This window comes from Oreochromis aureus, linkage group 6, assembly GCF_013358895.1.
Source record: "Oreochromis aureus strain Israel breed Guangdong linkage group 6, ZZ_aureus, whole genome shotgun sequence".
Lineage (NCBI taxonomy): Eukaryota > Metazoa > Chordata > Actinopteri > Cichliformes > Cichlidae > Oreochromis > Oreochromis aureus.
Window position 1 is genome coordinate 27,998,058 of NC_052947.1, and position 12,105 is coordinate 28,010,162.

General features: G+C 41.6%; 1 protein-coding gene across 1 annotated transcript; it reads left to right on the forward strand.

Moving 5' to 3' along the window:
- Positions 1 to 1,973: 1,973 nt before the first annotated feature.
- LOC120440783 (CD209 antigen-like protein C) lies at positions 1,974 to 11,851 on the forward strand. Its single transcript, XM_039614014.1, has 6 exons — positions 1,974 to 2,031; positions 4,892 to 4,993; positions 5,071 to 5,298; positions 10,082 to 10,218; positions 10,341 to 10,441; positions 10,723 to 11,851. The coding sequence occupies exons 3-6, from the start codon at positions 5,097 to 5,099 to the stop codon at positions 10,868 to 10,870; spliced, it is 588 nt and encodes a 195-aa protein (XP_039469948.1). The 5' UTR covers positions 1,974 to 2,031; positions 4,892 to 4,993; positions 5,071 to 5,096; the 3' UTR covers positions 10,871 to 11,851.
- Positions 11,852 to 12,105: the final 254 nt, after the last annotated feature.

Sequence of the window (12,105 nt, forward strand, 5' to 3'; positions counted from 1 at the left end):
CTGTCTTGCAGACTGGCCAGTGATGAGCTCGAGTCTGAACATATCACAGATCTTAGTGGTTTTGTTTCTTCAATCCACTGGACAGCTAACAATATTGAAACCATTTCACCTGTGTACACTGATAAATCGTCACTGATCCTTTTCCCTACCTTGATATTAAATTCAGGAACGATAAATGCTATCCCACTTTGGTTGGCTGTATTCTTTGATGCATCTGTGTAGATTTTGACATAACTATAATACCACTTTCATTTCAGCCATTTGACGTTGAATCCTCCGCCGCTTCGGGTTTGTCAGCGGGTGTAGAATTTCTTCTTCCTGCTTCAGGCGGGTTTGACACGTGGAAGGCGTTTTGCTGCCCTCCTCAGGTGCTTCGAAGAATTTCAAAACACGTGAGGAGAAATCCTATAGTCTATAGTCCAGGGGTGGGCAATCTCAGTCCACGAGGGCCGGTGTCCCTGCAGGTTTTAGATCTCACCTTGGGTCAACACACCTGAATCACATGCTTAGTTCGTTACCAGGCCTCTGGAGAACTTCAGGACATGTTGGCCGTTTATCAATGCCCAAGTACGCGAGTACGTACTCGTGTTCTCGGTGAGTACGTACTCGCCGAGAACGCACGGGAGTACGCACCCCGCCGAGAACGCGAGCACGGACTCGCGATATGTACAATTGGAACACCTGCGTGCGTGATGATGTCACAGGTCCGGAGTTTTACTGCCGCCCCTCCTAATTTAACTGTGAGTAACATGTTGTGAAGCTTAACTTTAATCACAGCCAAACCGGTTTACTCAGGAACAAATAAAACACTGAAATAAACCAAACATTAACATTTAGAAGTGATCTAAGTGACTTATATATCATTTTTAACCTCAGTAGTGAAACCTCTATTAATAAAAATAGTGTACATGTACATACGTGTACATACCTTAATAAAACAAGCAGGTAAGATGTTAAAACGCTTTTATTTCTATTTTAGTGGACACTCAATACTATAGACAGCTGCTGGAGTTTCTTTAACCTGAGTAGTGAGAAGTCCGCGAGCGGGGGGGTTGAAAACGATGTGCCGGGAGTCCGCTGTTGAGTTTTGGACGAAATGCATTCTGGGATATATAGCTGTCCCAAGTCCACACCGATGCATGCTCGATAAAACGGGCGGATCGAGAACACATCCGGGACTTTTTGCGTTCTCGGCTTGATGCGCATCTCGAATTGGAACAGTACTTGGTCTCCGACTGATGACGTATCACGAGTACACGAGAACGCAAGCACGCACAAGCACGCATATTGATAAGCGCCCGTTGAGGAGCTAATTTAGCCATTTAAATCAGCTGTGTTGGTTCAGGACACATCTAAAACCTGCAGGGACACCGGCCCTCGTGGACTGAGATTGCCCACCCCTGCTATAGTCTATAGAATGGTCTAGTACAGGGGTGGGCAATCTCAGTCCACGAGGGCCGGTGTCCCTGCAGGTTTTAGATGTGTCCTTGAACACATGAAATGCAATCCTGCTCGCGTATTAATCACCTGAGGATGTTGCATAAAAAGAGATGAAAGAGGCGATAAAAGAAAAGGTCCACACTCCATACCAGTGGTGGCGGTAATGCACCATGCAGGTGTTTGCCAACTGCCAATAATACGTAAAAGAAGAAGAAGAAGAAGAAGATAAAAGAAAAGTGGCATAGTCAGGGTTTAAAGTGGGCTCTTATTTTCTTTTTTGTTTTTTTGGGACACCATCTGTAAGTTGCGTTTGCAGTACTTCAGCATCTGGCTAGCCCTACTGAAGATGAGTGAGCATAAAGGTAGCAATGATTTTTAAGTGGCAGGTCATTTCAAATGCAATGTTTCTATCAGCTCAGCAAACATCAGCAAACACACAAACTGTTTGTGTGCAGTTTTTGGTAAAGTGTGTTGTTAGCTAAAAGTCCAGCTGCTGCAGTTCAAAGAGAGAACAAAGAAAGAGAGCTAACATCACTGAGAGCTGGAGAAAGATACGAAAGACAGGACAGGAGAGGAAGAAGAGATTTAAAGGTAAGGATTGCTCAGTCCTATTTGATGAAGTGGAAATTTAAAGCTTACATGTAAGTCGATGTAAAGCAGACTGTGTTATTTAAAGGTTGCATTAAAATAGTAATACTAATAGGATAAAGAGGTTAGTTTGCTATAGTGTGATGGATTTAAAATCTTTGTGATTGGTGCACAGTGGCTGTGGTGTTACATGAAGGGTAGCAGAGATTAATATGAATGTTAGCTGATAATGTTTAGTGTCAGTTTTGGCTGGCGGTCAAGGGTAAAATACATCCATCAAATGGAAGACTTTATTAAAGAGAATACATGTTGACACACCAACACACAGAAATCCAATCCCCTCAAAAGCAGCTGTCTTCCTTTTATACTATACCTGATTCAGGTGAGCATATGGAAAACATCAACCTCCCGATGAGAAAACATCAACCACAATATACCACATGATAGACATATTCCAATGTGTTACAAGTCCTATAAATAATTAAATAACATATAAACTTCAATCACTTCTATATAAATTAAAACGCCTTAACCACACTCCCCTAGCCTTGCACATTGGTTTGCTCCAGGACTGAACTGCTTTTACTCTTTTGCTCCACATCCTGCAAAAGAAGCCACCAGGAAAGGCGAGTACTGTTACCACTACAATAATCTATCTAGGATACTGCACGTGAGAAAAAAATGGCATCATTTCCAAATTTTGACATCTTAAGCAGTCTAAGGGAAGGACAGATTTGATACTCTGAAACAAATGTAATTCATGGCAAAATGGTATCAAATAAATTTGCGAGTGTCAGGAGAATCTGAAAACATATTGGCGAAGGGCTTATGTCTCTACATTGCATCGTTTGTGATTCAAACACCTGTCCGGATAGAGACTTCCAGCTCTGATTTTGAGTGAAATTTGTTAGCTAGAGTGGTACACTCTTGATTGCATTGCAACAATAGCAATGCATGTATTTTCTAAAGTATAAAAGTTAGAAATAGCAGAATACTGAGCAAGAAAGAGCAGAGTAGCAGAATGGTTAAAATAGCACAAAATTTGCAGAAGTAGTAATAGACCAAAACACATACATAAGCAACTTGAAGAAAAGAGGAAGAATGACGAATGGACAGAAACAGAACACAATCGCTGCGAAGTCAGTTTTTTGATTATTAATATGCAAATTGAACATTGATCAACAACCACTGATCAAAGACCATTCTGCCAAAAATTGGTCCAATCCAAGGATTAGGCCATTCTTTCAATGACATGGGTGCACACATTCTGGACAGGGAGGAACGCTGGCTAAGCGGGGAATCAAAAGTGAAAATGGAAAGACCATCTCTAAATCTAGCAGGGAGGCTGAGGGTACATCTCTTACCATCTCTTGCCATTTTATGATGCTCTAATTGAAGCCATTTCCCAACTTTTTGCATCCCATGTTCCATGGAAAGTATTCACTTTATAAACATGTTCTAATATATAATGTTTTAGGATTAACATGCAGTGGCCTTCTCTCCTGTTTTTATTCATACTTATAATGCGTGATATATTTTTAATTCTTTCAAGTGGAAAAAGTGCTGCAGTTAGTACTAAGTGCATATTCAAATATAAAGACAAATGCAATCCTAAGCCAAACACAGCCCTGAGGAGTGCCATCAGATCTCAGTTTCCTGTTAAAAAGAGAACTGCTTGTGTCAGTATATTTTCACACAGTTCAGAGCTACTACACACAACTTCAGAGACTCTTGCAAAGCACTGATCACCTCAGAGACTTAAAGACCAAACGAAACCTCCAATACAGATAAAATCATGGATGGAGTCCATGAGAATACAGAGGAAGTATTAGGTTGTCGCAGAAAGTCTAAAAGGGAGCATAAAACTGCGGAAGACATTTATATGAATCATGAAGTGATCCAAACCGTACAACGTAAAACAACTGGACCTGCACCCCCAGGTAAAAACCACAAACCTATCTATAGATATTACAATTACGTGTTGCTAAAGTTTTGTGCACAAATCTAAAAATAAAAATAAAACTGAGAATTCTATACAAACTGTCTGAAGAAAACAGACTTAATTCAGGAAAAAGTAATCTAGAGTGTGGCTTGCTGTAGAGTTACTGTATTTGTGAATTTTTCGTTGGGAGTTAATTTAGACTGAGTTATACAGTCTTGTTTTGTTTTTATCTGGGTTTAGACTCAGCTGTTTTCCACAACGTGTGGGTTTTTGCAGTTTAATTTTTATTTAATGTTTGTATTTACTGTAGTTTTGATTATTTTCAGTGTTAGTTTAAACTTACACCATTTGGAAGGAAGAGAAGAGAAAACATTACAATATAAATACTTTGTAACTACAGTGGAACCCCGACTTATAAAATTAATTCGTTCCAGAGGGTCTTTCATAAGTCAAAATTTTCGTAAGTCGAAGCACCTTTTTCCATCGCCTTTTGAGTGAGGCGATGCTGCCTGAAGACGAAGTTCTTGGTGGAGGAGGAGGTGCCGGAGGTTGAAGAAAGCATACGTATGCATGCATACATACGTACGTGTACATGTACATAACATTATGGAATTTAATTTAATTTTTTAAAATTTTCTATTTGATCTATTTCGTTACGCGGGCATTTTGCCGTACCACGGGCAGAAATATTGCCGTTAAGTGCCTTCGTAACTTGAATTTTTCGTTAAATGGGGTCTTCGTAAGCCGGGGTTCCACTGTAATGGTATTTGTTTCGCTTCCACCAAGACCCATTCTCAGATGCAATAAGTCTCTCATACTACTTTTTAGATAAAAATAGCAATTGGTGTTATAATAAAATGTAGAAGGATATAAACATTTTTTATGATTAGACATATAACAAATATTTACTTCTACCTGCAGGTCCTGAATTTGTAAAGAAGAGTTCCTGCAGAGCTGCTGTGATTCTTCTGAGTCTGCTGTGTCTTTTCCTCCTGATTGGACTCATAACTGTGGTTTTTCTTTGTGAGTAAAACATGAATGTAAAGCATGCTAAAATCCTCACAGGTGATGTATTTATTTTATGATGATGTGTCCAACAGTCACCCAAGGCAAATCTCAGTGGGAAATGGAGACAGAGATAATACACGAGCTGTACGACAACGTGACCAGTGAGAGAAACCAGTTACAGACCAGTTACAACATCCTGACAACCAAACAAGACCAATTACAGACAAGTTACAACAATCTGGTTAAAGAGAGAGACCAGCTCCAGAAAAGATTGGAAGACCTGACCACCAACAGAGACGACCTTCAGAGAAAGCTTCAATGTAATTATAGATTAATGCTTGATGGCCGATTTATCTCTAACAACATTTTTGGCTCTTTAACACTTTAACAAATGTAGCTTTTTAAAAAGCATGGTGAGGCAGGAATCCTGGGTTTGTGTGGTGTGTGTGAAGTCTTCATGTTCTCCCTATGTTTGCATGGTTTCGCTCATTCTCTAGTGGGTTATGATAATTGGTGAATTCAAAATTCCACATAGGTGTGAATGTAGTTGAAAATGGTTGTCTGTCTCTCTGTTACCCCTGCATCAGACTGCCAATCTGCCCCTGCAGCTATGCCAGCCCCCCATGACTCAGATGAGGATAAGCACTGTAGAATGGATGGACAGATCTTGAGAAAAGCCTTTGAAAAGTAAAGTTGTAAATGTAATGTAAATTTAAACTAAGCTTAATGTGAGTGAAAATATGAATATTCTATATGTTCACATAAGCTTATTTAGACCATTTATAATAGTTTGTTAACCTGCATAGAGAATTTTTCTTTATGTTTAACGGACTTCGTAGCCCCAACTATATGTGCAGCCTTCTTCAGTTCTACATTTCTCACAAGTTTGAATATACAGTGGCTTGCAAAAGTATTCGGCCCCCTTGAACTTTTCCACATTTTGTCATATTACAGCCACAAACATGAATCAATTTTATTGGAATTCCACGTGAAAGACCAATACAAAGTGGTGTACACGTGAGAAGTGGAACGAAAATCATACATGTGTCACGACTGGGGCAGCAGTTGTGTTGTGGAATGAGGAAAAAGGACCCAAAATGCAGGCGATGACTGATGATTCGAGTGATGTTTATTTACAAGGTGGGATAGTGGCAAGCAAGCAGTGAGGCATGACAAATAACTGAAGAAACCTAAACTGGGAGAACTAAATAACAAACCTGAGAGCATACGAAAAGGGGTGCGGGGCAGAGAGACGCAGAGACAGGAACGAAACACCATGGAACACAGAGAAACGCAGACGAGCCGACAACGAACACAGACCGACACCTACTAAATATACATACACAAGGTAATCGGGTAATCACACACAGGAGGGAAGAACAGCTGATCCTAATACACACGATGACTGGAGGACACAAGCTGAACACAATGACAACAGACACAGACCTTCAGAATAGAACAGGAAATCCAGAACACGAGCCTTCAAAGTAAAACAGGAAACACACAGACTGTTTTACAACACAAACACGGGGACATGAACAGAGCATCGAGGACAGACACAGGTAGGGCTGATAAAACACTAAACTCCAGGTTCAACCCTAAACTAATACAAAATCAGAATAAACACAAGGCACAAAATGAACTTCAAGGAAACGCAAAACACTGGGTCAAAATGACCCAGGATCATGACAACATGATTCCAAACATTTTTTACAAATAAATGACTGAAAAGTGGGGTGTGCGTAATTATTCAGCCCCCTGAGTCAATACTTTGTAGAACCACCTTTTGCTGCAATTACAGCTGCCAGTCTTTTAGGGTATGTCTCTACCAGCTTTGCACATCTAGAGACTGAAATCCTTGCCCATTCTTCTTTGCAAAACAGCTCCAGCTCAGTCAGATTAGATGGACAATGTTTGTGAACAGCAGTTTACAGATCTTGCCACATGTTCTCGATTGGATTTAGACACCAGACAGGTCAGGGATAAAGTTATTGAGAAATTTAAAGCAGGCTTAAGCTACAAAAAGATTTCCCAAGCCTTGAACATCCCACGGAGCACTGTTCAAGCGATCATTCAGAAATGGAAGGAGTATGGCACAACTGTAAACCTACCAAGACAAGGCCGTCCACCTAAACTCACAGGCCGAACAAGGAGAGCGCTGATCAGAAATGCAGCCAAGAGGCCCATGGTGACTCTGGACGAGCTGCAGAGATCTACAGCTCAGGTGGGGGAATCTGCCCATAGGACAACTATTAGTCGTGCACTGCACAAAGTTGGCCTTTATGGAAGAGTGGCAAGAAGAAAGCCATTGTTAAAAGAAAACCATAAGAAGTCCCGTTTGCAGTTTGCCACAAGCCATGTGGGGGACACAGCAAAAATGTGGAAGAAGGTGCTCTGGTCAGATGAAACCAAAATGGAACTTTTTGGCCAAAATGCAAAACGCTATGTGTGGTGGAAAACTACCACTGCACATCACTCTGAACACACCATTCCCACTGTCAAATATGGTGGTGGCAGCATCATGCTCTGGGGGTGCTTCTCTTCAGCAGGGACAGGGAAGCTGGTCAGAGTTGATGGGAAGATGGATGGAGCCAAATACAGGGCAATCTTGGAAGAAAACCTCTTGGAGTCTGCAAAAGGCTTGAGACTGGGGCGGAGGTTCACCTTCCAGCAGGACAACGACCCTAAACATAAAGCCAGGGCAACAATGGAATGGTTTAAAACAAAACATATCCATGTGTTAGAATGGCCCAGTCACAGTCCAGATCTAAATCCAATCGAGAATCTGTGGCAAAATCTGAAAACTGCTGTTCACAAACGCTGTCCATCTAATCTGACTGAGCTGGAGCTGTTTTGCAAAGAAGAATGGGCAAGGATTTCAGTCTCTAGATGTGCAAAGCTGGTAGAGACATACCCTAAAAGACTGGCAGCTGTAATTGCAGCAAAAGGTGGTTCTACAAAGTATTGACTCAGGGGGCTGAATAATTGCGCACACCCCACTTTACAGTTATTTATTTTTTAAAAAGTGTTTGGAATCATGTATGATTTTCGTTCCACTTCTCACGTGTACACCACTTTGTATTGGTCTTTCACGTGGAATTCCAATAAAATTGATTCATGTTTGTGGCTGTAATGTGACAAAATGTGGAAAAGTTCAAGGGGGCCGAATACTTTTGCAAGCCACTGTAGATGTGTTAATACTGTAAGGCTTATTAAATGCTTGTAACACCATCAAGACTTCAAAACAAGAAGAGGACAAAAGAGAAAAGCTTGGAGTCTTCACACACCCCCGTTCTCTGTGGCCTGCTGGAGCGGGGGGGCTGGGAGGAGGAGTTGGCCGTCCGACTGGGGTCTGGAATGTGGGGCCTCCCTGCTGCTACGGAGTCGGGGCGGTCTGCTTCTCCCCACCGCAGGGAAAAGGGTAACACCACCTGGGTCTGGGTGCAGTTTCCCCCTCCAGGGGCAAGGGTACCCAGACCCGGTTCTTAGAGTACGCTTGGGGAGAGTGATTGTGTGTACAGCGTCTCTTTATGTCTGTCTCCATGTTGGTTGAGTGTGGAATAATTGCTTATGAGAGCATGAGGGTGGGAATGGATGTTTGTATCTGTGTGTGCCTGTATGTCTGTGTCTATATGTCAGGTTGGGTATCAGACGCCACCTCTCTGGGGACATCTCAGGCCCTCCAAGGTTTGAGGCCTATCTCCCCCACCACTTCCCCTGCCGGTGGCGGACGCCCTCAGACATCGGTGCGTTGGTGGTTCTGTGTGTCCGGGGTGGCGCCCAGGTACACACGGCTCACTCCTTGGCGGTTGCTTATCGGGGCCTGGAGCCTGGGGCTCGCTCGGGCCACGCCGGAGGCGGGTGCCCTCGGCCTCTCGGCCCGGAGCTCGGTCACTCAGGCACAGCTGGCTGCCGGGCGGAGCTCACGGGCACGTCACTGCAACCCCCTGGCTTCTGCTCCGCGGCTGCTGAGTGACCCCTCATCTGGGACTCTCCTCAGCTCTTTCTGGGATAGTGACGCGGCTGCCCCTCTGTTGGTCTTCCTTGGTCTCTTGTGTTCCGGGGGCCTCTGGATGTCTAGAGTTTTGATCTCCTCCATACCTGCTTCATGCCCTGGAGGACGGGGCAGTGGCCCCCCACACCCTCTAGCCGATCATTACATGAAGGAACCTTTAAAAAAAAATAAAACAAGCGCGTCCATGCTCACAGGTGTACACACGAGTGATCACACACAAACTACACCCTTTTTGGCTCCTACCTCAAAGCACACTGTGCGCTGTCGATCTTACGTGCTGCACAATAATGTTTAATATTTAGTATTTACTGTCATATTCCCATAGATCATTGTGATGATGTTTATTACTCTCGTTTTCTTCTGCTTGCTTTCTTCTTTCTTTCTCAACAGGTGATCCAGGTGATCGATATATGTATTTTTTTGTCTGCTTATTCTGTTGGTTTTGGTTTTTGCCCTTTTTCCCCGTCCCTCTTCCCCGCTGTTTTTCTTTCCTCTTTCTTTCTCCCTTTCTTTCCACCAGTCAAGTCTGTCCCGTATTCAGCAAGTGAAAATAAAATAAACAATAAAGGTGAATCAAATGGGCCATTACGGCAAGGCTGGGATGGTCCATTTGGTAAAGTAAATCCGTTGGGCATCTTTCTTCGCCTTTCGACAATAATTCTGATGGCAAAAGAACCAAACGGGACAGGTTAAAAAAAAAAGAAAAAGAAAAAAAAAGAGAAAAGCTCATTTCTCTCTAACTTGACCTTTTCAGTGACAGTTGCTGAGTCGAACAATATTATTAGGGAGAAAGTATTAGATCTGAAAGCACTCCCTCTGAGGCCACACAACAAAAAAATTGTAAAATGTTTAACATATACAGCTGTTAAGCACATACAGTTTCAGGGAATTTTGATTAGGATTTTACATTAGACTGGATAAATTGTGCGTAGTGATATATAATTTTTTTTTAATTGAAGTGCTTTGAATTTGTACCACTGATTGCTTCTCCCAGTTATGAGCCTTCTTTAAAGGGTCGTAACTGGGATTCTATGTATGCTACCTATCACAAAGCAAGCACAAATTCTTATTCTGTTTTTCTTCAACAGATTGCCGAGAAAATTGGGTAGTTTTCAGTAATAGTTTGTACCAAGTGTCTTCAGAGAAGAAATCCTGGCAAGAAAGCAGACAAGACTGTCTTCAAAAAGGTGCACACCTGATGATTATCAACAGTCAAGAGGAACAGGTTTGTGTGTGTGTTCAAACATAATACAGATGTGTGTAGACCAAAGAATGAAAACAGCTGATACTCTGATGCATCACTTTAAGTTCTGCATGTTTACATTTCATTTTCTCTTTCTAAAAAAGAACTTTGTGAACCAGTTCAAGAAGAATTTGTGGATTGGACTGACTGACTCACAGACAGAGGGGACATGGAAATGGGTGGATGGGACTCGAACGAGCACAAGGTTCTGCTCCCCGGGCGCTGCATTGGTGGCTGCCCACTGCTTCACTGGGGTGAATGGGTTAAATGCAGAGGAGTAATTTCCCTAGGGGGACTAACACATACACATTAAGAATTAAGAATTAAGAATTAATGTTGAAATAAAAATAAAATCTGTCTCTTGTCCATAAAGTATTTTTGTGTGATTGTGTACTTTAACAAAATTAATTTGGTTAATAGCTTACTGAAAACAAAAGACTGACTGAATTGTTGAGTTTAATTCTTATAATTTTATCTGTATTTCAGCTACTGGAATCGGAGGAATGGTGAGCCAAATGGTGGCACACAGCAAAATTGTGGAGAGATAGATAATTACAATGCAGAAGACAGCTGGAATGATGCACCATGTTCCAATAGACAATTCTGGATATGTGAGAAGAGAGTTTCTCCATAACTTAACATCCACACCCAACAAATACTGCAGAACACAGAGCCATGAAATGAACTGCTGAAATGAAGCTGAACAGAAAGCAGTGGACACTTACAGTGGATAAAATAAATATTGAACACGTCACCAAATTTCTGAGTAAACATATTTCTAAAGGTATTATTGAAATAAAATTGTGTCAGTAACAACCCATCCAATCCATACATGCAAGGAAATCAAACCATAGATGTCTGTAAATTAAGTCATGTGTAATAATGAAAAATGACACAGGGAAAAGTTATTGAACCCATGAATTGAACACCAGGTGAACTCTATCAGTAATAAGAAAGTAATCCTGCTACTTAGTGCAAATTAACATCAGCTGCTTCAGTCTATAAAAAGGGCTATAAAAAGCTGTGTCATTTCCGAGGTTTCACATGAGAAACATCTCACGATGGGTAAAACCAATGAGCTCTCTTGAGACTGTTGCAACATCTCTGCCACTTCTGACTTCTTCATTCTGTACCACATTTCCTCTCTTGGCACCCTAAATATTCATTCTCTAGATCCACAAAGACATTTATGCAGTACTGATCTGGTGGGGGCGTAGTTCATACTTCATCACTGTCCTCATAAATGTCTTGCAGATACATCTCTGCCACCCAGGAGTTACTTATGTAATACCCCAGTTCCTCTTTTGATTCTCAGAATAAATGACTGTTTTTTCTCTTGTAGCAAAGGTGCACAGCAAAAACTGTGGCTGAAGATGTGCTCTCATTTAACATGAAGTTTTATTTGATATTTTTTTCACTTACAACCAATGTATTGTTAAATAAGTTAAAGCATTTTGTTGTTTAATATCATGCTAAAGGATATTTCAGCTTGCAGTCTGAGGGGGGCAGGGATCAGACTATTTATCTGCTGTACTCTGTTTTTCTTGTATAAACAGCTTTGCAATCCAAAAATGTATAATGTTATTTGTTTAGGTAACAATAATTAAATAATTAAACCAACCAATAAATAATTTATTAGTGAAGAAAAGACTTCTGTGCCACTTGGAAACTGAGGGATGGCCTGACAAAGAGACAATCCTCAGCACATTACATAGATGATGCATCCTCCTGGCAGCAATTTCAGAGCAACACACTGTGTAGAAAAGTCAGCATAGAGAAATTCAGGCAGTCACCCTGTCTCACACACCTCTTCAATCTGAGCCTGAGGCTGGGAAGAGTCCCACAGCTCTGGAAAACCTCCTGTGTTGT

Excerpts from the sequence above, each read along its gene's own strand:
- LOC120440783 (XM_039614014.1), top strand. The coding sequence starts at position 5,097 with ATGGAGACAGAGATAATACACGAGCTGTACGACAACGTGACCAGTGAG. Across the intron at positions 5,299-10,081 it reads CCTTCAGAGAAAGCTTCAAT|ATTGCCGAGAAAATTGGGTA; the intron begins GTAATTATAGAT and ends TTTCTTCAACAG. Across the intron at positions 10,219-10,340 it reads TCAACAGTCAAGAGGAACAG|AACTTTGTGAACCAGTTCAA; the intron begins GTTTGTGTGTGT and ends TTTCTAAAAAAG.